The 26,868-nt window shown below is 39.1% G+C and overlaps 1 protein-coding gene across 1 annotated transcript; it reads right to left on the reverse strand.

Annotated features, from left to right (window-relative positions):
* Positions 1-20,950: 20,950 nt before the first annotated feature.
* On the reverse strand, positions 20,951-21,903 carry LOC147373548 (olfactory receptor 2A2-like). The gene has a single exon (XM_086398080.1). It carries the CDS (start codon positions 21,901-21,903, stop codon positions 20,971-20,973), a length of 933 nt encoding a protein of 310 aa, XP_086254206.1. The 3' UTR covers positions 20,951-20,970.
* Positions 21,904-26,868: the final 4,965 nt, after the last annotated feature.

The raw sequence follows: 26,868 nt of genomic DNA on the forward strand, positions 1-26,868 counted from the left end.
TGATTATCTGGATCATGAATATCTTTTTTGTATAGTTCTTCTGTGTATTCTTGCCACTTCTTCTTATTATCTTCTGCTTCTGTTAGATCTATATCTTTTCTGTCCTTATTTTGCCCATCTTTGCATGAAATATTCCCTTGGTATCTCTAATTTTCTTGAAGAGATCTTTAGTCTTTCCCATTCTATTGTTTTCCTCTATTTCTTTGCACTGATCACTGAGGAAGGCTTTCTCATCTCTCCTTGCTATTCTTTGGAACTCTACATTCAAATGGGTATATCTTTCCTTTTCTCCTTTGCTTTTGGCTTCTCTTCTTTTTACAACTATTTATAAGTCCTCCTCAGACAGCCATTTTGCTCTTTTGCATTTCTTTTTCTTAGTGATGGTTTTGAATCCTGTCCCCTATACAATGTTACAAACCTCCATCCATATTTCTTCAGGCACTCTGTCTATCAGATCTAATCCCTTAAATCTATTTCTCACTTGCACTGTATAATCATAAGGAATTTGATTTAGGTCATACCTGAATGGTCTAGTGGTTTTCCCTACTTTCTGCAATTTAAGTCTGAACAGTCAGTTCCCAGTCTTTTTTCTGCTGACTACAGAGCTTCTCCATTTTTAGCTGCAAAGAATGTAAACCTGATTTTGGTGTTGACCATCTGGTGATGCCCATGTGTAGAGTCTTCTCTTGTGTTGTTGGAACAAGGTGTTTGCTATGATCAGTGCATTCTCTTGGCAAAACTCTGTTAACTTTTTCCCTGCTTCATTCTGTACTCCAAAGTCAAATTCTGTTACTCCAAGTGTTTCTTGACTTCCTACTTTTGCATTCCAGTCCCCTATAATGAAAAGGATGTGTTTTTTGGGTGTTAGTTCTAGAAGGTCTTATAGGTATTCATAGAACCAATCAACTTCAGCTTCTTTAGCATTACTGGTCGTGGCATAGACTTGGATTACTGTGATATTGAATGTTTTGCCTTGGAAATTAACAGAGATCATTCTGTCATTTTTGAGACTGCATCCAAATACTGCATTCTAGACTCTTTTGTTGACTATGATGGCTACTCCTTTTCTTCTAAGGGATTCTTGCCCACATTAGTAGATATAATGGTCATCATCTGACATGCTAGTAAAGTAATGCTCAAAATTCTCCAAGCCAGGCTTCAACAGTATGTGAATCATGAAGTTCCAGATGTTCAAGCTGGATTTAGAAAAGGCATAGGAACCAGAGGTCAAAGTGCCAACACCTGGTGCATCATCGAAAAAGCAAGAGGGCTCCAGAAGAACATCTATTTCTGCTTTATTGACTATGTCAAACCTTTGACTGTGTGGATCATGACAAACTGTGGAAAATTATAAAGAAATGGGAATACCAGACCACTTGGCCTTCCTCTTGAGAAATCTGTATGCAGGTAGAAAGCAACAGTTAGAACTGGACATGGAACAACAGATTTGATTCCAAATCAACAACAAATTGATTCCAAATTGGGAAAGGAATATGTCAAGGCTGTATATTGTCACTCTGCTTATTTAACTCATATGCAGAGTACATCATGAGAAATGCTGGGCTGGATGAAGCAGAAGCTGGAATCAAGATGGCCAGGAGAAATATCAATAACCTCAGATATGCAGATGACACCATCCTTATGGCAGAAAACAAAGAACTAAAGAGCCTCTTGATGAATGTAAAAGAGGAGAGTGAAAATGTTGGCTTAAAGCTCAACATTCAGAAAACTAATATCATGGCATCTGGGCCCATCACTTCATGACAAATAGTTGGGGAAACAGTAACAGACTTTATCTTTTTGGGCTCCAAAATCACTGAGATAGTGACTGCAGCCATGAAATTAAAAGACGTTTGCTCCTTGGAAGAAAAGTTATGACTAACCCAGACAGCAAATTTCAGTAGAATGCTGAGGACAAAAGCTTGGTGGGAATAGATCCAAGAGAGACAGGAAGAGGGTTGGACATGACTGAAGTGACTTAGCAGCAGTAGCAGCAGCAGTGAGGAAAAGGCAGGCGGCTGCGACTGGCACGCTAAGCATGGCCTAGAGGAGCCACCCCACATCCGAGGTCAGGGGCAGAAGCCAGGAGGACCCCAAGTCCGAAGGGCGGCGGCCCAGAGGAGTTACCCCATGTCCGAAGTCAGGGGCAGCGGCCGGGAGGAGATACCCAACGGCCCTAAGCCCGAGGCCAGGGGCGGTGGGCAGGAGGAGCTACCTCATGCCCCTAAGCCCGAGGCCAGGGGCGGTGGCCGGGGGGGACCAACCCCACGTCCAAGGAGCCATGGCTGCGGGGGCACAGGAGGGCCTAGAGGAGCTATCCCACGTTGAAGGTCAGGAAGGGCGGCGGTGAGGAGATACTTCTCGTCCAAGGTAAGGAGCAATGGCTGCACTTTGCTGGAGCAGCCGTCAAGAGATACCCCACGCCCAAGGTAAGAGAAACCCAAGTAAGATGGTAGGTGTTGCAAGAGGGCAAACACACTGAAACCATACTCACAGAAAACTAGTCAATCTAATCACACTAGGACCACAGCCTTGTCTAACTCAATGAAACTAAGCCATGCCCGTGGGGCAACCCAAGATGGGTGGGTCATGGTGGAGAGATCTGACAGAATGTGGACTACTGGAGAAGGGAATGGCAAACCACTTCAGTATTCTTACCTTGAGAACACCATGAACAGTATGAAAAGGCAAAATGATAGGATACTGAAAGAGAAACTCCCCAGGTCAGTAGGTGCCCAATATGCTACTGGAGATCAGTGGAGAAATAACTCCAGAAAGAATGAAGGGATGGAGCCAAAGCAAAAAGAATACCCAGCTGTGGATGAGACTGGTGATAGAAGCAAGATCCGATGCTGTAAAGAGCAATATTGCATAGGAACCTGGAATGTCAGGTCCATGAATCAAGGCAAATTGGAAGTGGTCAAACAAGAGATGGCAAGAGTGAACGTCGACATTCTAGGAATCAGTGAACCGAAATGGACTGGAATGGGTGAATTTAACTCAGGTGACCATTATATCTACTACTGCGGGCAGGAATCCCTCAGAAGAAATGGAGTGGCCATCATGGTCAACAAAAGAGTCCGAAATGCAGTACTTGGATGCAATCTCAAAAACGACAGAATGATCTCTGTTTGTTTCCAAGGCAAACCATTCAATATCACAGTAATCCAAGTCTATGCCCCAACCAGTAACGCTGAAGAACCTGAAGTTGAACAGTTCTATGCAGACCTACAAGACCTTTTAGAACTAACACCCAAAAAAGATGTCCTTTTCATTTTAGGGGACTGGAATGCAAAACTAGGAAGTCCAGAAACACCTGGAGTAACAGGCAAAGTTGGCCTTGGAATACGGAATGAAGCAGGGCAAAGACTAATAGAGTTTTGCCAAGAAAATGCACTGGTCATAACAAACACCCTCTTCCAACAACACAAGAGAAGACTCTATACATGGACATCACCAGATGGTCAACACTGAAATAGATTGATTATATTCTTTGCAGCAAAAGATGGAGAAGCTCTATACAGTTAGCAAAAACAAGACCAGGAGCTGACTGTGGCTCAGACCATGAACTCCTTATTGCCAAATTCAGACTTAAATTGAAGAAAGTAGGGGAAATCACTAGACCATACAGGTGTGACCTAAATCAAATCCCTTATGATTATACAGTGGAAGTGAGAAAGAGATTTAAGGGCCTAGATCTGATAGATAGGGTGCCTGATGAACTATGGAATGAGGTTCATGACATTGTACAGGAGACAGGGATCAAGACCATTCCCATAGAAAAGAAATGCAAAAAAGCAAAATAGCTGTCTGTGGAGGCCTTACAAATAGCTGTGAAAAGAAGAGAAGTGAAAAGCAAAGGAGAAAAGGAAAGATATAAACATCTGAATGCAGAGTTCCAAAGAATAGCAAGAAGAGATAAGAAAGCCTTCTTCAGCGATCAATGAAAGAAATAGAGGAAAACAACAGAATGGGAAAGACTAGAGATCTCTTCAAGAAAATTAGAGATACCAAGGGAACATTTCATGCAAAGATGGGCTCGATAAAGGACAGAAATGGTATGGACCTAACAGAAGCAAAAGATATTAAGAAAAGATGGCAAGAATACACAGAAGAACTGTACAAAAAAGATCTTCACGACCCAGATAATCATGATGGTGTGATCACTGACCTAGAGCCAGACATCCTGGATGTGAAGTCAAGTGGGCCTTAGAAAACACCACTACAAACAAAGCTAGTGGAGGTGATAGAATTCCAGTGGAGCTATTCCAAATCCTGAAAGATGATGCTGTGAAAGTGCTGCACTCAACATGCCAGCAAATTTGGAAAACTCAGCTGTGGCCACAGGACTGGAAAAGGTCAGTTTTCATTCCAATCCCAAAGAAAGGCAATGCCAAAGAATGCTCAAACTACCGCACAATTGCACTCATCTCACACGCTAGTAAAGTAATGCCCCAAATTCTCCAAGCCAGGCTTCAGCAATATGTGAACCATGAAATTGCAGATGTTCAAGCTGGATTTAGAAAAGGCAGAGGAACCAGAGATCAAATTGCCAACATCTGCTGGATCATGGAAAAAGCAAGAGAGTTCCAGAAAAGCATCTATTTTTGCTTTATTGACTATGCCAAAGCCTTTGACTGTGTGGATCACAATAAACTGTGGAAAATTCTGAAAGAGATGGGAATACCAGACCACCTGATCTGCCTCTTGAGAAATTTGTATGCAGGTCAGGAAGCAACAGTTAGAACTGGACATGGAACAATAGAGTGGTTCCAAATAGGAAAAGGAGTATGTCAAGGCTGTATATTGTCATCCTGCTTATTTAACTTATATGCAGAGTACATCATGAGAAACGCTAGACTGGAAGAAGCACAAGCTGGAATCAAGATTGCCGGGAGAAATATGAATAACCTCAGATATGCAGATGACACCACCCTTATGGCAGAAAGTGAAGAGGAGCTCAAAAGCCTCTTGATGAAAGTGAAAGAGGAGAGTGAAAAAGTTGGCTTAAAGCTCAACATTCAGAAAACGAAGATCATGGCATCCCGTCCCACCACTTCATGGGAAATAGATGGGGAAACAGTGGAAACAGTGTCAGACTTTATTTTTCTGGGCTCCAAAATCACTGCCGATGGTGACTGCAGCCATGAAATTAAAAGATGCTTACTCCTTGGAAGGAAAGTATGATCAACGTAGATAGCATATTCAAAAGCAGAGACATTACTTTGTCAACAAAGTTTCGTCTAGTCAAGGCTATGGTTTTTCCTGTGGTCATGTATGGATGTGAGAGTTGGACTGTGAAGAAAGCTGAGCACCAAAGAATTGATGCTTTTGAACTGTGGTGTTGGAGAAGACTCTTGAGAGTCCCTTGGACTGCAAGGAGATCCAACCAGTCCATTCTGAAGGAGATCAGCCTTGGGATTTCTTTGGAAGGAATGATGCTAAAGCTGAAACTCCAGTACTTTGGCCACCTCATGTGAAGAGTTGACTCATTGGAAAAGACTCTGATGCTGGGAGGGATTGGGGGCAGGAGGAGAAGGGGACGACAGAGGATGAGATGGCTGGATGGCATCACCAACTCAATGGACATGAGTTTGGGTAGGCTCCTGGAGTTGGTGATGGACAGGGAGGCCTGGCGTGCTCCGATTCATGGGGTCGCAAAGAGTCAGACACGACTGAGCAACTGATCTGATCTGAGACAGCAAATTAAAAAGCAGAAACATTACTCTGCTGACAAAGTAATGTTTCCGTCTAGTCAAAGCTATGGTTTTGCCAGTAGTCATGTATGAATGTGAGAGTTGGACTATAAAGAAAGCTGAGCACCAAATAATTGATGCTTTTGAACCGTTGCGTTGGTGAAGACTCTTAAGAGTCCCTTGGACTGCAAAGAGATGCAACCAGTACATCCTAAAGGAAATCAGTCCTGAATATTCATTGGAAGGACTGATGCTGGGGCTCCAATACTTTGGCCACCTGATGTGAAGAACTGACTCATTTGAAGATACCCTGATGCTAGGAAAGATGGAAGGTGGTAGGAAAAGGGGATGTCAGAGGATGACATGGTTGGTTGTCATCACCAACTCAATGGACATGAGTTTGAGTAAACTCCAGGAGTTGGTGATGGACAGGGAGGCCTGGTGTGCTGCAGTCCATGGGGTTGCAAAGAGTCAGACATGACTAAGCGACTGAACTGAAGTGAACTGAATTGTATGTAGCAAATATTTAAAACCAGATTTATAAAGGAAGAACAAAGTATTTAGCATAGTCCTAAAAAGTCTTTTCCGTCTGTGGCTGAGTTCAAAGAATCACATGTAGAGGTCACAGCCTGGGCAAGGAGGCTCTCTTTTTCTTTGTCTCCTTACATTAGTGCCAGCTCTGGCCTCCATCCTTAATCACATTATTGGAAGTGATGTGGAGAAAGATGGGAACCAGATCCAAGAGGCTCATGTTCACAGCTCAGCTAAAAAGAACTCCCCATGAGAACATCTTTATTTGCCAATCCTGTTGCAGTGAATACAAACTCTGGCTCAGAAAGATAGACACCCAGGACATAATTTTCCTCTCACCATAGCCCTCATCCTAATGCAATAATCCTTATCCCAAACCACCTACCAGGGCAGACAGATCTCAGCTACACATGATGGTTTTAGGGGTAGGCTGTTACCTTAAGAGTCTGCTTTAACCTAGAGACAATCCCACAGAAGGTAGACTGTTCCTTCTTTTAATATCCCTGGTGGATCAGCCACGGGGTCACAAAGAGTTGGACAGGACTGAGCAACTAATGCTTTCACTTTCACTTTCTGTAGTGAGAAATTCCAGGGTTAAAAATGTTTACTTCACTTTCTGATGATGTTGGAGAATGATAAAAATGTTGCTGTCTGCACTTATGGGAGCAAAGGTTGTTTTTTTTCTTTTTTTAAACTGAAGTATAGTTCGTCAAGGCTGTATATTGTCACCCTGTTTATTTAACTTATATGCAGAGTACATCATGAGAAACGCTGGACTGGAAGAAACACAAGCTGGAATCACAAGCCGGGAGAAATATCAATAACCTCAGATATGCAGATGACACCACCCTTATGGCAGAAAGTGAAGAGGAACTCAAAAGCCTCTTGATGAAAGTGAAAGAGGAGAGTGAAAAAGTTGGCTTAAAGCTCAACATTCAAAAAACGAAGATCATGGCATCCGGTCCCACCACTTCATGGGAAATAGATGGGGAAACAGTGGAAACAGTGTCAGACTTTATTTTTCTGGGCTCCAAAATCACTGCAGATGGTGACTGCAGCCATGAAATTAAAAGACACTTACTCCTTGGAAGGAAAGTATGACCAACCTAGATAGCATATTCAAAAGCAGAGACATTACTTTGCCAACAAAGGTTCATCTAGTCAAGGCTATGGTTTTTCCTGTGGTCATGTATGGATGTGAGAGTTGGACTGTGAAGAAGGCTGAGCGCCGAAGGATTGATGCTTTTGAACTGTGGTGTTGGAGAAGACTCTTGAGAGTCCCTTAGACTGCAAGGAGATCCAACCAGTCCATTCTGAAGGAGATCAGCCCTGGGATTTCTTTGGAAGGAATGATGCTAAAGCTGAAACTCCAGTACTTGGGCCACCTCATGCGAAGAGTTGACTCATTGGAAAAGACTCTGATGCTGGGAGGGATTGGGGGCAGGAGGAGAAGGGGATGACAGAGGATGAGATGGCTGGATGGCATCACTGACTCGATGAACGTGAGTCTCAACGAACTCCGGGAGTTGGTGATGGACAGGAAGGCCTGGCGTGCTGTGATTCATGGGGTCTCAAAGAGTTGGACAGGACTGAGCGACTGATCTGATCTGATAGTTGATTTACAATGTTGTGTCAATATCTGTTGTACAGAAAAGTGACTCAGTTACACACACATAAATCCTTTATTTAAATGTTATTTTTCATTATGGTTTATCCCTGGGGATTGAATACAATTCCTTTTGCTATACAGTATAACCTTATTGATACTAAATGTAATGTTTGAGACCTACCAAAGTTTGTATTTTACCCATCAGTTCAAAACAAACAATTCTCATAACTCTCTTGAGAATTTAGTTTTTCCAGGGGCCCCATTAGTCATTACACCTTTCCTGAGAGAAAAAATTTTCCTGAACATTCTCCCTGGAGGAAAACAGAGATTGCCTGTGTTTGTCTGTGCAGGAAATATTTGGATGAAACTCAGGAGCAGACATATTATAACAGATTTTAAGAAGATTTTCAAACATTTCAAAGACTACAACCTGAGGCAAATATCACAATTCATAGTACATTACACTTGGTCCTATATAGTTTTGCTAAAATGTAACGAAACTAAAAAACGAAAAATGCTTCATCATTTTAAATAATTGATAACCTGCACTTCATTAAAATAAAATAAAAAAGCTTTTGCTTTTTGAAAGACACTGTGAAAAAGTTTTAAATATTTATCGAAGACTGGAGAAAATCTTTGCACATATTGGAAAAATGACTTGATTCCAAAATAAAAAAGAATCCTAAAAAACACAATAAGAAAACAAAAAACTCAATTTAAAAATGGGCCAAAGTCCCTAACAGACATCCCTTTAAAGAAAATATACAGGCAGTAAATAACCATATGAAATGATACTCCACATCCATGTCATCAGGGAATTGCAAATTAAAATAACAATGAGCTATCTCTATAGACCTAGGAGAATGGCTAAAATCCAAACATGGACAACATCAAACACTGTTTAAGACGTGGATCAAAAGGAATTTTTATCCATTATTCAGAGACTTAATTTTCATTCACTGCAACCTGGTACAGTCAGTTTGGAAGGCAGTTTGATAGTTTTTTTAAAAAGTAAACATACTCGTACTATACGAACTACTAATCACCCTACTTGGTTTTCATTCATTCAAAGGGGGTGAAAACATGTCCACACAAACCCTGCAAACAAATGTTTATAGCAACACTATGAACAATTATCATTTTTACTTGGGAGTAAAAATGATGTCCTTCAACAGGTGAATGGATAAACAAACTGTACACCCATATAATATTATTTTATCCATGATATTATTCCCAAATAATAATTAAGTCCCCCAAATATGGAGAAAGCTTAAATGAATATTGCTGGGTAAAAGAAGTCAAATTGAAAATGCTATATACATTGGAAGATTTCAACTATATCACATTCTAGAAAAGGTAAAACTATGGAGATATGGCAAACAGATGGGGAAACAATGGAAACAGTGAGAGACTTTATTTTGGGGGCTCAAAAATCACTGCAGATGGTGACTGCTGCCATGGAATGAAAAGATGCTTGCTCCTTGGAAGAAAAGCTCTGACCAACCTTAACAGCATATTAAAAAGCAGAGACATTCCTTTGCTAACAAAGGTCCATCTAGTCAAGGCTATGGTTTTTCCAGTAGTCATGTATGAATGTGAGAGTTGGACTATAAAGAAAGCTGAGCACTGAAGAAATGATGCTTTTGAACTGTGGTGTTGGAGACGACTCTTGAGAGTCCCTTGGACTGCAAGGAGATCCAACCAGTTCATCCTAAAGGAGATCAGTCCTAAATATTCTTTGGAAGGACTGATGCTGGGGCTCCAATACTTTGGCCACCTGATGCAAAGAACTGACTCACTGGAAAAGACCCTGATGCTGGGAACGATTGAGGCAGGAGAAGAAGGGGACGACAGAGGATGAAAGGGTTGAATGGCATCACCAACTCGATGGACATGAGTTTGAGCAAGCTGTGGGAGTTGGCGATAGACAGGGAAGCCTGGCATGCTGCAGTCCATGAGGTCGCAAAGTGTTGGACATGACTGAGCGACTGATCTGATGGAGATATTTAAAAGATCAGTGTCTCTTTTGCTGTCTCGTATACAGGGTTATCGTTACCATCTTTCTAAATTCCATATATATGCGTTAGTATACTGTATTGGTGTTTTTCCTTCTGGCTTACTTCACTCTGTATAATAGGCTCCAGTTTCATCCACCTCATTAGAACTGATTCAAATGTATTCTTTTTAATGGCTGAGTAATACTCCATTGTGTATATGTACCATAGCTTTCTTATCCATTCATCTGCTGATGGACATCTAGGTTGCTTCCATGTCCTGGCTATTATAAACAGTGCTGCGATGAACATTGGGGTACACGTGTCTCTTTCCCTTCTGGACTTTGTGGGAGAGGGAGAGGGTGGGAAGATTTGGGAAAATGGCATTGAAACATGTAAAATATCATGTATGAAACGAGATGCCAGTCCAGGTTCAATGCACGATACTGGATGCTTGGGGCTAGTGCACTGGGACGACCCAGAGGGATGGTATGGGGAGGGAGGAGGGAGGAGGGTTCAGGATGGGGAACACATGTATACCTGTGGTGGATTCATTTTGATATTTGGCAAAACTAATACAATTATGTAAAGTTTAAAAATAAAATAAAATTAATTTAAAAAAAAAAGATCAGTGGTTGTCAGGGATTTGGGGGAGAGAAAATGGAATGCATTGGTGAGACATAGCAGATCTGTAGGGCTGTGAAGCTATTCTGTATGGTTTTATAGTGGTGGATATATGTCATGATACATTTGTCAAAACTGATGGAATATATAACACAAAGAGTGAACTCTAAAATTAACTATGGGTCATCCCAGTGCACCAGCCCCAAGCATCCTGTATCCTCCAATTAAAATAAATAAATTTATATTAAAAAAATAAAATTAGCTATGAAATTTTGCTAATAATGTACCAATATTGGCACATCAGTGTTAACAAATATACCACACACATTGCAGGATAGTAAAAATGTGAGAAACTGGGGAAGAATGAGGGAATATACAGAACTCTGAGTTTAGCACTCAAATTTTGTATAAACCTAAAAGTGCAGTAGAGTCTATTGGAACTCAAATCAAGATGGTAGAGTAAGAAGACAGAGAACTTACCTCCTCCCACAAACACGTCAAATATACATCTACGTGTGGAACAACTCTCAGTAAAAACTAACTAGAGACTAGCAGAAAGACTCCTGTACAACCAAAGCTGCAAGAAAGATCCATACGGAATAAGACAGGAAGGGCAGAGAAGCAATACCAGGACCCACACCCTTGGGAGGGAACTCAGAGGAAATGGCAAATTGCATTAGTGGAGACCCTCCCTTGTGAGTGAGCTATTAGAACCGCATATTGGGCTCTGGGGTCTGACAAAGTGAAGACAGGCCCCCTTGGTTGTTTGATGGCCCAGGGGACACCTGAACTCTGCTTGCTCCCCAAGCAGTGCAGAAAGAACAGATTAAAACCAAATGAGTGATCTGACTGGTTCCTGAGACCAGGGAGGTGCCTGGCCCAGCCTGAGCCAAGCAAACACTCCAGCACCAAAGTGAGGGTTGCCATGACCAAGGACGATTACACAGGTCATCCATCAGAGACAATTTGGATTTCTGATGGTGATCAGACTGCAATGGCCTGTCAGGACCCTCATGGTGCCTTAGAATACCCCCACCAGCCCCTCGTGCTCCAGCAGTGCTCCCCTCTGGGGCAAGGAGTTGTTGGGTACAGGAAGAGCACACACCCAAAGTGAATTGAATCAGCTCCCCAGCGCTCCTGCGCCAGCAGTGTGGAAGTTGACCTTGTCCCTGACAGGGTGGTGACAGTGACCAAGCGGAAGGAAAGCCCTGCCTTACACCTGGTTCTACCCGAAGCCTGTATCTGTGAGTCTGCTTCTGTTTTGTTCTACATATTTGCTTTGTTTCTTTAGATGGAAGTGACATCTAAGATGTCATGGAAGATGTCTTTCTATGACTTATTCACTCTTCATAATAATCTCTGGGTTCTATTCACATTGCTGCAAATGGCAAAATTTCATTCCAGATTCCTGAGTAATATTCCATTGTATATATACACACTGCATCTTCTTTATCTGTTCACCTGTCAATGAGCATTGTTTTCATCTCATATCGATTGTATCTACTATGCTGCTATAAACATTTGGGTGCACATATTTTTTTGAATTAATGTTTTCCTTTTCTTTGGGTAAATCTCCAGCAGTGGGACTGCTGAACTGCATGGTAGTTCTATTTCTAATTTTATGAAGAAACTCCATACTGTTTACCATGGTGCCTGCACTAATTTACATTCCCACAAACACTGTACCAGGGTTCCCTTTTCTTCAGATCCTCACTAACACCTGTTATTTCTCATCTTTTTGATGACAGTCACTCTGACAGTTGTGAGGTGATACCCCATTGTGGTTTTGTTTTGTATTTCCCTGTGATGTGAAGTATCTTTTTATATGTCTGCTGGTCATCAGTATGTTTTCTTTGGGAAAAAACTAGAATTAAGGTTCTCTGCTCATATTTTAATCATATTGTTTATTTTTTATGTTGAATTATATGAGTTCTTTATATGTTTTGGATATTAACCTTTTATCTGAAATATTGTTTGCCAAATATTCCCCCCATTCAATAATTTGCTCTTCAGTTGGTGATGCTTTACTTTGTAAAAGTTCTTTATTGTGAATGGGTATTTATCTATTTTTACTTTTGCTTTACTTGCCTGAGGAGACAGATTCAAAAAATAATATTAAGACTTATTTCAAAATGCTTACTGCCTACATTTTCTTCTATGACTTTTATGGTTTCTGGTTTTACATTTAAGTCTTTAAAGCATGTTGAATTTATTTTTGCATATAGTATGAGGAAGTAGTCCAGCTTAATTCTTTTGCATGCAATTGGACAGTTTCTCCAATACTGCTTATTGAAGAGATCGATATTCTTTATTTTATATTATTGCTTCCTTGGTCATAACTTGGCCATGTGTGTGCAGGTTTATATTTGGGTTCTCTATTCTGTTCCATTGATCTGTGTGCCTGTTTTTGTGCCAGTACCATAGTGCTTTGATTATCATAACTTTGTAGTATAATCTGAAGACAGAAATGTGATTATCTCCAGTTTAGCTTTTCTTTCTCAAGGCTGGCTTGACTCTTTGGGGATCTTTTGTGGTTCCATACTAATTTTGAATTATTTGTTCTAGTTCCATGAAAAATACCATGTTGTTTGAAGAATTGCATTGCATCTGTAGACTTTGGGTAATATGAACATTTTAATAGTATTAATTCTTCTAATCCATGAACATGGAATATCTTTCACTTTATTTCTATCATCTTGAGTTTCTTTCATTAATGTTCATAGTTTTTGGAGTACACATCTTTCCCCTTCTTGGTTAAATTTATTCCTAGGTATTTTATTCTTTTTGATGCAATTATAAATGGGATTTTTTCTTGATTTCTATTTCTGATAGCTCATTATTAGTGTACAGAAATTTAACAGACTAGTGCATATTAATTTTTCATCCTGAAATTTTATTAAATTCATTTATTCATTCTAATAGTTGTTTGCTGGAGTCTTTAGAGTTGTATATATTATCACATCATCTCAAACAGCAACAGTTTTACTTCTTTCCAATATAGATGCATTTTATAACTTTTTCGATTGTGGAGTGTAAGCCTTCCAGTACTATGGTAAACAGACATGGTGAGAGTGGGCATTTTTGTCTTCTTCCTGATCTTAGAGAAGATTTCAGCTTTTCACCATTGAGTGTGATGTTCACCAGGCATTTGTTATAAATGGCCTCTATTTTGTTGATGTATATTCCCTTTATATCAGTCTTGCTTAGAGTTTTTGTCATGAAAGGATGTTGAATTTTGTTATGTGCTTTTCTTGCATCTATTGAGATGACCATGTCATCTCATGTCATTAACAAAATGACATCTGATTTGTTAATGTGGTGTCTCATGTTGATATATTTGTAGATACTGTATCTTTCTTACATCCCTGAAATAAATCTCACTTGATCATGATGTATGATTTTTTATGTATTACTGAATTCATTAGTTGAGGATTTCTCATCTATATTAATCATGGATAATGGTTTGTAATTTTTATTTTATTTTGTTGAAGTATTTTTATATGGGGTTGGTATCAGGGTATTGCTGACCTGGTAGAATGAATTAGAAAGTGTTTCTTCCTTTTCAATTTTTGGGAATAGCTGGAGAAGGATGGGTATTAAGTGAAAGTGAAAGTCGCTCAGTCGTGTCTGACTTGTGACTCCATGGAATTCTCCAGGCCAGAATACTGGAGTGGGAAGCTTTTCCCTTCTCTGGGGGATCTTCCCAACCCAGGAATTGGACCCAGGCCTCCTGCATTGCAGGCGGATTCTTTACCAGCTGAGCCACAAGGGAAGCCCAAGAAACCTGGACTGGGTTGCCTATCCCTTCTCCAGGGGACCTTCCTGACCCAGGAATCAAACTCAGGTTTCCTGCACTGCAGGTGGATTCTTTACCAACTGAGCTATTGGGGAAACCCTTTTCAATTTTTTGAAATTTGAAAAGTTTCCTGCTTTTCAATTTTTTGGAATAGGTGGAGAAGTATTGATATTAACCCTTCTTTAAATATTTGGTAGAATTTGTCTGTAAAGCCCTTTGGTCCCAGACTTCTGTTTTTTGGGAGCTTTTATTACTCATAAAACATCATTAGTAGTAATTGACCTGTGAAACTGTCCTATTTCTTCCAGATTTAGGCTTGGAAAGCTATTTCTAGCAATTTTCAATTCTTCTAGGTTACCCACTTTGTTGGTGTATAACGGTTTGTAGTATCCCCTTATAGTTACTTGCTTTTCAGTGATATCAGTTGAAACTTCTCTTTAATTTCTGATTTTATTCATTTAAGCCCTCTTTCTTTTTTTCATGATGAATCTGGCTAAAGGTCTATTGAGTTTATGTTTTCAAAGAACCAGCTTTAGTTTCATTGATCTCTTTTATTTACTAATTTATTAGGTAACCATGTCATTAATTTCCACTCTGGTCTTTATTATTTCCTTCCACTAACTTTGAGGTTTTTTGCTGTTTAGTTGTGAAGTTGTATCCAACACCTTTGTGACTTCATGGACAGTCATGCTCCTCTGACCATGGAATTCTCCCAGCAAGAATACTGGAGTGGGTTGCCATTTCCTTCTCCAGGGGATCTTCTCAACCTAGGGATCGAACCAGCAACTCCTGCATTCAGTTCAGTTGCTCAGTCATGTCCGACTCTTTGCAACCCCATGGACTGCAGCTCTCCAGACTTCCCTGTCAATCATGAACTCCTGGAGCTTACTCAAACTCATGTCCATCGAGTCAGCAATACCATCCAACCATCTCATCCTCTGTTATCCTCCTTTCCTCCCACCTTCAATCTTTCTCAGCATCAGGGTCTTTTCCAATGACTCAGTTCCTCGCATGAGGTGGCCAAAGTATTGGAGCTTCAGCTTCAACATCAGTCCTTCCAAAGAATATTCAGGACTGATTTCCTTTAGGATGGACTGGTCAGATCTCCTTGCAGTCCAAGGGACTCTCAAGAGTCTTCTCCAACACCACAGTTCAAAAGCATCAATTCTTCGGTGCTCAGCTTTCTTCACAGTCCAACTCTCGCATCCATACATGACCACTGGAAAAACCATAGCTTTGACTAGACGGACCTCTGTTGGCAAAGGAATGTCTCTGCTTTTTAATATGCTGTCTAGGTTGGTAATGGCTTTTCTTCCAAGGAGTAAGTGTCTTTTAATTTCATGGCTACAGTCACCATCTGCAGTGATTTTGAAGCCCCCGAAATTAAGTCTGTTACTGTTTCCATTGTTTCCTCATCTTTTTGTCATGAAGTGATGGGACCAGATACCATTATCTTAGTTTTCTGAATGTTGAGTTTTAAGCCAAGCTTTTCACTCTCCTCTTTCACTTTCATCCAGAGACTCTTTAGTTCTTCTTCACTTTCTGTCATGCAGGTGGTGTCATCTGCATATCTGAGATTATGGATATTTCTCCCAGCAATCTTGATTCCAGCTTGTGCTGCATCCTTGCAGTTTACTGTGATCTACCCAGTCAAAGGCTTTGGTGTAGAAGCCAAAGCAGAAGCTCAAGGCTTCCCTTGTGGCTCAGCTGGTAAAGAATCCACCTGCAATGGGGGAGACCTGGGTTCAATCCCTGGGTTTTGAAGATCCCCTGGAGAAGGGAAAGACTACCCACTCCAGTATTCTGTCCTGGAGAATTCCATGGACTGTACAGTCCAGGGGTCGCAACAAGTTAGACACAATTGAGCAACTTTCACTTTCTTCACTGCTGCATTACAGGTGGATTCTTTATGACTGAGCCACCAGGGACATCTATCATTCTTTTTCTAACTCCTTTAGCTGTAAAGTTAAGATTGCTTGAGATTTTTGTTTCTTGACATAGCCCTGTATTCTTTTTTTAACTGCTTTTGTTGTGTTCCATAGATTTTGAAAAGCCGTGTTTCTCTTTTCATTCATCTTTTCATATTTTATAAATTTCTTTTTTTTTTAAGTTGATCCTTTAGTAGCATCCTTTTTAGTATCATGTTGTCTAGTCTCCTTACATTTGTATTTTTTCCAGTGTTCTAGTTTAATTCTAGTTCTAGTTCTAATTTATTTCTAGTTTAATACTGTGTAGTCAGAAAACATGTTTGAAATGATTTCTGTCTTCTTAATTTAATGTCTTTTGTTATAGATTAGATGTTTTAAAAAGTCTATTTTGTTTGATATGAGTATTGCTACCCAGGCTTTCTTTTCATTTCCATTTGCATGGGATATCTCCTTGTTTTCATTCCTTTTGTGTGTTTAGTTCCGTTCCGGATGTCTTGTAAGTAACATATAGATTGGTGTGTTTTTTTTTGCTGTTTGTGGTTTTCTTTTCTCTCTCTCTCTCTCTTTTTTTTTTTTTTTTTGCTTGTTTTCTGCTTTTCAATCCATTGAGCCATCCTATGTCCTTTCACTGGAGCATTTAGTCCATTTACAGTTAAAGTGATTATTGATAAGTACATGCTACTGAAAGCCACACAGTCGTGTCTGACTCTTGTGACCCCATAGACTATACAGTCCATGGAATTCTCCAGGCCAGGATACTGGAGTGGGTAACCATTCCCTTCTCTAGGGTATCTTCCCAACCCAGATATTGAACCCAGGTCTTCCACATTGCAGGCAGATTCTTTACCAGCTGAGCCACCAGGGAAGCCCATTGACGTATATAACTACTGCCATTTTGTTACTCATTTTCTGTTATTTTTTTAAAAGATATTTTCATTTCTCTATATATATGTGTAAAGTTTTATATAATATAAATGTTTCAATATGTATATTTATAGCTGTTGAAGTTTAAACTTTTTAAAGGTTCTACATATTTACTCCATTTCTCACAAGTTTTGTCTTTTGGTATCATATTTTACATGTTTCTTTTTTCACATCCCTTAACTGATTATTTTAATTACAGTTGATTTTATAGCTTCTGTCTCTTGAGTTTTACACTACCTTGTTTGAGTGGTTGATACACTGTCTTTACTGTGTATTTACCTCCATCAGGGAGATTTTTCATACATGTATTTTCTTATTTCTTGTTATGGTCTTTAGTTTTCACTTGAGGGCCATTGAACATTTCTTATAAGGTTGGTTCAGTAGTGATGAACTCAGTTTTTGTGTGCCTAGGAAACTCTTTTCTTCAAATCAATGATAACCTTGCTGGGTAGAGTATCCTTGGTCATAGGGGTTTTTATTCAGCACATTATATAATGCCACTCCCTTCTGGCCTGCAAAGTCTCTGCTGAAAAATCATGTCTTGGTGTATATTGCTCTGTGTTACCTGGACCTGTATATCTAGTTCCTTTAGGTTAGGGAATGTTTCAGCCATTATTTCATCAAGTACATTTTCTACCCCTTTCTCTCTTCACCTTCTGAGACTCCTATAATGCAAATGTTAGTATAGATATTGTTGTTTCACAGGTCCCTTAAACTATCCTGATTTAATTATCTTTGTTTTTGTTCTGCTGAGTGATTTCTCAATCAACCTTGCAGATCACTTATGCATCTATATTACCTAATCTATTTGCTAATGTGCTGTTGATTCCTTCTAGTGTATTTTTGATTTCAGGCATTGTGTTCTCCAGCTCTGATTTGTATTTCTTATATTCTTCTTTTTTTTTTTTAAAGTTTTCACAGTGTTCCTCTATTCTATTCCTGAGCTCAATGACCATTTTTATGATGAGTGTTTGAATTCTTTTTTGGGGTAAGTATTTATCTCCGTGTCATTAATGTTTCCTTTGGTTTTTCATCTTGTTCTCTCATTTGGAACATATTTCTTTGTCTTCTCATTTTGTTTGACTTTGTCTTTCAAATTAGGCGGAATCATTTCCTATCTCAGTCTTAAAGGCATGTCTTGTGTGGGAGACTCCTTATGTAGTCTGGGCTGAGGCTTTTTTCAGGGCCTGCTGGGGCCTCCACTTGTAGGGGTCAGAACTGGAGCCAGGGCTGGGTGGGGCTGGAGCTAGAGTCTGACATAGGCTGAGGCCCTTTTGAGGGACACTGGGAGCCCCTGGTTCAGTGAGCGGTGAGCTGCTAGGGGGACTAGAATTAGGATTCGTCGTGGGCTGAGGCTTCTCCTGGGTCACAGTGAAATAACCATTTTGGTGGCTGTAGAGCTGGAGCCAGAGAGATTGGAGCCTTTATCTGATGAGAGCCACCAGTGTGTGCTCATCGCCACTACCTTGACTGGGAGTGTGACCAAAGATGGAGTGGCTGGGGCTGGAGCCTGAGGAGAGCTGCTGCTTCTCCTGGGGGCAGGGGTATTGGTGGCCACTGCCTTAGTGAGATATGTGGCCAGAGCCAGAGGGGCTAGAGCTACAGTCCATGTGGGCTGGGGGGTGGGGCCGACCGGGGTGGTCTTGGCCAGCTGGCCATAGCAGCAGGCACTTTTCATCTTGCTGTTTCTGCACAGGACCTGGGAGGAAGCAAGTCCATGCGTACACCCTTTAACAGGGAAACTTAGATTTCCAGCAGCCCTTGGGCTCTCTCAGTTATAAGCCTCACTGGTTTCAAAACCAGCAAAAGCATTTTGTCTTGCTAGTGCTGGGCCCCAGGGCTGGGGTACCCAACATGGTGCTTGAACTCCTTGGTCCTTGGGAAGGACGCCCGTTTTGGGATAACCTCCTCCCCTTCCAGGATGCTCAATGGGTGTGTGGGTCCCAACTAGACTGCTTCTCTTCCTCTCCTACATGTTTGATGTGGATTTTTTTTTTCTTTTGTATTCATGGTTGTACAAAAGTTGTTCTTTTACTTTAGTTTGTTCTCAAAGAGAGCTCTTTTATATGTAGTTTTAGCTTTGATAATGTTCATGGGAGATAAGCTCAGGGTCTTACCAGTCTTCCTTCTTGAACTTGTCTTCTAACAATTTAAAATATAGACTTCAGTGATATTGTCAGTAACACTGCATGGAGCCATCATCAATATCCATCTCCAGAACTTTCCCACCTCAAACTGTGACTCTGTACCAATTAAATAACTTCTCATTCTTGTCTCCTAGTCACTTGTAACCACAATTCTACTTCATGTTTCTAAGCATCTGAATATCCTACATATATCTCCTTTTCTTTCAGTTTAGATAAAATTAAATTAATTAATTGATTAATATTTTAATTTTAATTAATATTAAATTACTTAATACTTAATAAATTAATATTAATATTTTAATTTCTAATTAATATTTTTAATTTCTCAGGATACCATTTCTTAGTTTCATTGACTTCTTTTTCTGCCAGTTGGCTGTTTTCTATTCTCTACTTTGCTTATATATGCTCCAATATTTATTACTTTCTTATTTCTGCCATATTGGGGTTGATTTTTCTTCTGTTTCTAGTTCAGATGTAAAATAAGGATGTTGATTTTCAATCTTTTCTTTTTCAAAGGCATGAGGATATGTTACTGAAAACTAACCTCTTAGTACCGCTTTTGCAGCCACACATTTTTGGCATGTTGTGTCTTGTTTTCATCAGTCTCCAACCAGTTCCTAATTTCTCTCTTGAACCCCTTTAATCAATTTTTCAACCCAGTCCCAGAATTTATGTTTTGTTCTTCTTACAGTTTTTAATCTCTCTGTGATATTTTCATTTCATTCATGTATCATTTTCTTCATTAGGTTGTCTATATGTTTTATAGATTATTCAATATTGTTAGGATGATGATTCTGGATTTTCGCCAGGCGACTCATATCTACATTTCGTTAGGGATAGTTTCTTGAGATTTAGTTTGCTCCTTTAATTGGTCCCTGTTTTCCCTGTTTCACTTTATATCTTGTGAAATTTAGCTGAGATGTGGGCGTTTGGAAACACAGCTACTTCTCCCAGTCTATTGACTAACTTTGAGAAGTGAAAGATCTTCAGCAATAAGCTCTCCTAGAGACTCTGGGGACCCTCTAGCCTTGTCTGTGGATGCAACTTCTCTGAATTGGTTTATGTATATTCTCAGTTAAAGAGGTTTGTCCAATTTTTTTTTTCTGAAGCCTGTACCGACTTGCTCTACCTGGTGTTTGCCTGACATGCTACAATCTCTTTATAGCTATAAAAAGTTGGAATGTTTGCGATGTTTCTCAGTGGCCCCTACAAGGAATCCAAATTGCCATTCCCATCAGTGCTCTGAAACAAGTGAGACAACAAACAAACCGAACTTCAGGCCACTCTCCGAAAAGCTACAAAATAGTCTCCATTGTCCATTTTTCTTTTTCTCTCTTGAAGAAGAGATGGGAGTTGGGAATTTTCTCCTGATCCGCACACATGGTGGTAGAAAGAGGAGGTAGCTATGGGAGGTAAAGTGTCATCAATTTGCGTAAACACTTCGCTGACTGTATCTGTTCTTGGCGTTGTGCTTGTCTGGAGTGCTGACACCTATTATCTGACTTCTGTTATTTTCAGAAAGGAAATTTGGCCTCTATATTCCCATCTCCATGGAGGAACAATGGCTTAGGGATTCGTATTTTGACATCATATCAATGTTCCTCTTGAGTAATTGTCATCATGAAATCATGCATCTTCTTGGGAAATTTTCTTGAGTTTTTTATACCAGCAATCACATCTCACTGGGGGAAAAATGCACTGAACCAAAACTGAACCCTCCCTCACACTGTCCTCTTCTTCTGCAATACTCTGTGGAAGGCAGCCTTCACTTGAGCATTCCTTACACTGTAGACAAGAGGGTTCAGCAATGGGTTGAAAAGACTGTAAAACAGGAAAAGGATTTTCTTCTGTTCCTCTCGGTGGCTACTCTCAGGGGCCAAGTACACCATCATGGCTATGCCAAAGTAGAACCCAACCACACAGAGGTGGGAGGAGCAGGTGGAGAAGGCTTTCTTGTGGCCCTCCTTTGACTGGATCTTTAGGATTGCCCAGAGGATGTGCACATAGGAGACCAGCATCAGGGAAAGGGGCCCAACTAAAATAAACACACCTTCAGCAAAGAGGAACATTTCATTGATCCAGATGTCACCACAGGTCACTTTGAGAACAGATTGAATCTCACAGAAGAAGTGGTTCACCTTCTGGGGCCCACAGAAGGGCAGCCTTAGAAACAGACTTACTTGTACTATGGCCAGGCACAATCCACACGACCAACAAGCGATGGCCAGGAACATGCACACCCTCCAGTTCATGATGACCATGTACTGCAGGGGGTGGCAGATTGCCACAAACCTGTCATAGGACATCACCACCAAAATCAAACACTCCATAGAAGAAAAAATCAAATTAAAAATCATCTGCAAAGTACATAAGACAAAGGAGATGTCTTTTTTGTGTTTCACTAGATTTGCCAGCAGATTGGGCAAATTGCTAGAAGCATAGGATATGTCAATGATGGCCAGATGAGACAGGAAGTAGTACATGGGGGTGTGCAGTCTAGGGTCGAGGCAGATGAGACCCAAGATCATGCCATTCGCCAGCAGGTTGAAGGTATATAACAGGGAGAAGATACCAAACAGGACCAATTCCATGTCTTCACTGAGCTGGAATCCTATCAGGATGAATTCTGCAATCCATGATTGATTGCCCTCCATTCCTAAAGATAGTCTGTCAAGGACTGTGCGATGGGAGTGTCACAGCTGGATAACAATGAAAATAGGAGTTATTTATCTGAAGGGAATGAAGAGGAAGCTGGTATGCTTGTCTATGCATAACTGATTTTTTTCCTTAAGTTTCTTCACCTTTTTGTTTTCTTTTTATTGTGAGGTAATCTCAAATTTCAGATAAGTATCATGGACTATAAACTATACTAGTATATAGATTTTACCAAGTTGCTTGTTCATGTTTGGCTTATCATTTATTTTCGCTGTGTGCACATAGTGCTAATTTTCTGGAGACCACATAAGACTAAAGTGAAACCATAGTCACATATTGGCAATTTACATCTAAACCCTTTGGAATTTTTTCTCTATAACATGGATACTTGCTAATGTATTCTCAGTATAACTACCAAAAACAGGAGATGTAACATTAAGATAATTCACTACTCTAAATACAGCATTTCCTGCCCTTGTAGCCTAAGGTTCAAATTCAACATCACATATACTAATCATTTCCTCTAATTTTAAATAGTTTGCACTTCTTGCCTTGATGGTGATATTTTTGAAGAGTATGAGTTCTTGTTTTGTGCTGTGTTTCTCAATGCATTTTCCCATTTATTGTCCATGTTCTAATTCAGATTAAACATTTTTTAGCACAAAAAAGTGTCCTTCTTAATGCCCTCCATTAATACACAGATAATGATAATTTGTCCCAGTAATGTTGATGTTGATGTGGATCATTGGCTAAGGTGGTGCCTCCACATTATTTCCATTATAAAGTTTTTAATCCATAAAATTTTAAGTACTTTCTTTCTTCTGGCTTAACAAACTATCCTATACTCATCTTGTACATTTCCCACTTCAGCTTGGAATCCATGATTTCACTCAAAATATGTCTTCTTGTATTGAAGAATCATTAAAAAATATCTGCTTATATTGGGTGTTTAATAATAATTTTTTTATCATCACTTTTGCCACATTTCTGATATCCCCATACAATAGGGATAAATACCATTTGGGACAGTATATAGATTGCTAAGTGGATAATGGATTCTTACCTTGACCTGTTTAATCTTAATACGTTTACTGACTTCTTTTGGAGAACAAAATCTATTTTACTAAATGAACATTACATCATAAAGAATGATCTCAATCTTATACAGTAGTTTTTTTGGCAATGTAGATTTAGTATTTCAAATCATATTAATTATATTGCTAATCATTTTTGATTTTCTTTGTTTTCAGGGAATTATAGTCTTCTGGAAATTTTAGACTTATAAATTAATGTTTCAATGAACTGGTTTACTTTGTGGGTAAAAAGGCATCTATGTCATATGAGATTCTAACATCAAGTTTTCTAAGTATCTTAGAGAAACATAAAAATTGGTAAAACATTAAAGAGAAAATACATATGTGAAATATATGTCCAAAGCTGATGATTGTTAGTAATTTCTATAAACAGTTTTCCATTTTTCACTGTACCTATATTTTCACAAAATATATTTAAAATTCTATGAACAATACTGTGTGTATCTGCTTCTTTCATTTAGAATAACATGTACATTTTTTCATATCAATTATTTCTTTGCAACATACTTTAAACATCTGTACACTATTTTGTTGCATATAAACATTTTATTTAGTATATCACCTTCTAACTAGGTTGTTTGGATTATAATGTTACAGTGACTAAATTTTATATGTATTTTTTTATGTATATTTTCTTTTCTTATACTAATTTCCAGGACATGGAAATTCTTGGTCAAATCTATTCCTTCCTTCCTTCCCTTCCATGCTTCCTTTCATTCTTTCTTTCTTCCTACCTAGCTATTTATCTATCTTTCTGTTTACCTATCTAGTTTAAAATAGCCTAAATAAAATTTCTTCTTTCCAATAGAGTCATTAAAATAATAGCAACTCAGTAAATAAAGGATATGCTATTCTTTACTGGGGCAGCTCAGTAACTGAGCTAGGGAGCTTTAAAATATTCCTTTAGCCAGTGGATTGGCACTCATTCTATCCTATTTTGTGGTGGGACACATTTTCTATCAGATCAGTAATCTTGAGTCTAATAATTATGCATATTAGATGATAGTGTAGGAAATAGTAAGAAATAACTATATTGTAAAACACTTATACTGTTTCAGCAAAGAGTTTACTATAACAGTTAACAGAATTCTGTTTTCCAGTATCAGATGTTACTCTATCAATACATTTATCTATTAGGTTATAAGGTCCTTTTGCTTTTTTGGCCAAATCAGAGCCTTATTCAGAAGAAATGCCTACAGCCAGGTTATTCTCAAAACAATAGATTTGGTCTATCTGCTGAGAAGGACCATCACTCAACCACACTGGGAAACGATGTCAAGAAAGCTGCTGAGCAAAAGAAGCCACCTGCCACAGCCCAGCAGGCAGAAGCTCTAGGAGCTGGGGTGGGGGTAGTCATTACTGTAATACATTTAGTAATACGATTACAATAATAAATAGTTATTAAATAAATATGTATATACACATATATATGTAATGTTTATATACACAGGAATTTGTAAAATATGCCCTATTAGATATTCTGAGAAATTATTTCTCAATTGTAAATTACAGATATGTACATAAACTGTAAGAGCAGGACTATTGTGCAACATTATTCATTTAAATAGAGAAGAAACAGTCAAAATTGTGAGCATGATGGTGGATAAACAGAACATAAATAACACAAATCCTGATGATTCAGACAGTAAAGAATCTGCCTGCAATGCAGGAGACCTGGGTTCGAACCCTGGATTGGAACGAACCCCTGGAGAAGGGAATGGTAACCCACTCCAGTATTCTTTCCTGGAGAATCCCCATGTACAGAGGAGCCTGGTGGGCTACAGTCCATGGGGTCGCCAAGACTCAGACACAAGTGAGTGACTAGCACTTGCACTTTCTTTCACTTACAATGTAAAAATAGTATTACAAAAACTGAAAAAGTCATCGGTTAGCGGAGAAGTATGAAAAATCATAAAAAAGACAAAATCTCCCCATTTTTGAAGTGAAAATTTAAAAACCAAAGGTACAAATTTGAAGGATACACACTCTGAGATTTAGACTTGAGTTTCTGGCAAGATGAGAGACTACATGCCCTACACCATACTCGTCTATTAAAAACAACTAACCCTACTCTTGAGCAGAGCCCGCCTGGATTCAACTCTTCTTACTGAAGAAAATTCTAATATTTCATTTTAAGCAAAAAAGAAGTAATCCCAGAAAGAAAGTTCACATTGTAAAAAGAAATAAAGAGCAAAAGAGGTAGTACATATATTTGCAAACTAAGCAGATATTGATGGTAAGAATACTGGTGGTGATCTCTGGTACCTAGAATAAGACTGAACTAAACACATAACAATAGCACACATGTGCGGCATAGGCTGATAGAAGTTAAAGGTTCTAATTTCCATGTGTTTTGACAGAAAAGTGTAACTACTGACTTTCATTACCTTTTCTTTCTACTCAGCATTAATTACTTAATTGTACTGATAAATTTAGCCCATGAGCAATCCATATTCCCATTCAAAAATTTAAGGATTCTTCTTTTAAAAAATTGTATGGGATTAAAGCCTGTCACATGTCTTTATAAATCAACAAGTTAAATGTACATCTGAGTAAGAAGACCAAGAAAACATTAACTCTGTGGAGGGACACAGATAAAAGAAAAATGGAATAGAAGAATTAGAAGTAGTTCTCTCTAGAAAAGCAACATATAAAATGGAAAAATCTGTCAAAATAATCCTCTTTGGATTTCTGGAATCTAATCAAAAGCTATAGCAACCACACACTTGCTTAATATGGAAAACAAACCTGAAGATCAACCGGAGAGATCTGTAGCATTTTAACTTGCCCTGATACCATCCCCTACTCCCTAGCTCAGGAGCAGATCTAAACAAGATAGTCTGCACTTCTGATGTACACTCACTACCAAAAGGAGCAGAACATACTTCATACTCAACAGGGTTCTGGATATCGGATTTGACCTGTCTGGTGACTCCTTGAAGGATGCAGTCAAAGAACTTCGTTTATTGTAATTAACTCAAAACTCTCCCACCGCTGAGGTGGCTACCCAGAGGCAATTGCTGAAAGCCTCTGAAGGCAAAACTATCAGCTGCTGCCACATGAGGCAAGTAATAAAAGGTGGGGTAAACTATTGACTAACATAACACCCTGAGTGGAAGAACTGGAAATAAGATGATTTGGTAAATAGATGATTTGAATAGCTCCCAGATACTGCTGGGAAACTAGAAGGCCACACACACGACCAGGGCTTGGAAAATGCTCAGAGGGAATCTGAGAAGGTCCTGACGCCTTGCCTCTGTCTAAAGTCCAGACTCTGCACAGGCAGGAAGCTGTCAGAGTTGTAAGTGACCTGGATGAGGGGTGAAGGCAAGTCTCAACACACAAAGAGATCCATTTATAAAAATATGAAGGGAGGTTGAAAATACCGATAGAGTTGCTGGATTATAGGCATATATATAGTTTTCAATAGCTTGCTTGCTCATTGGATTACCAGAGCCTGAAATGCCCTTATGAGATCTGACTCTCTATTAGGAGATTATGAAATAGAATGAAGAAAAACAAAAAGTCATCATCACAAACCAGAGAGAAGGTAGGATGAAAAATCAAATTAATTTTGAATAATTTTAATAAAACTCTCCAACTCAAAATGTGATTTAAAAAACAATATTCAAATACAAACCAGTTAGTGCTAAAGGTGTACGAGTTAAACAATGAAACCTTATGTTCACCCAAGTTGTAACTGAATGTGTTGAATAATCTTACAAAGAATCTAATGTAAGCATGATTAAATATTCAAATAGATCAATGAAAGTGTTGCATTTATTAAAATTTCAATAAATTATAAGCAGTAAAGGAAATAGGGGTGAAAAGATAGTCACTGCGCATGAAAAAAGAATCTATGAGGCATTC

The sequence above is a fragment of the Bos grunniens genome, chromosome 4 (genome assembly GCF_055505025.1).
Source record: "Bos grunniens cultivar Pamir isolate PY7600 chromosome 4, Bosgru_T2T1.0, whole genome shotgun sequence".
NCBI classification, from domain to species: Eukaryota; Metazoa; Chordata; class Mammalia; order Artiodactyla; family Bovidae; genus Bos; species Bos grunniens.

Coding starts and splice junctions, on each gene's coding strand:
- LOC147373548 (XM_086398080.1), bottom strand. CDS start 21,903: ATGGAGGGCAATCAATCATGGATTGCAGAATTCATCCTGATAGGATTC.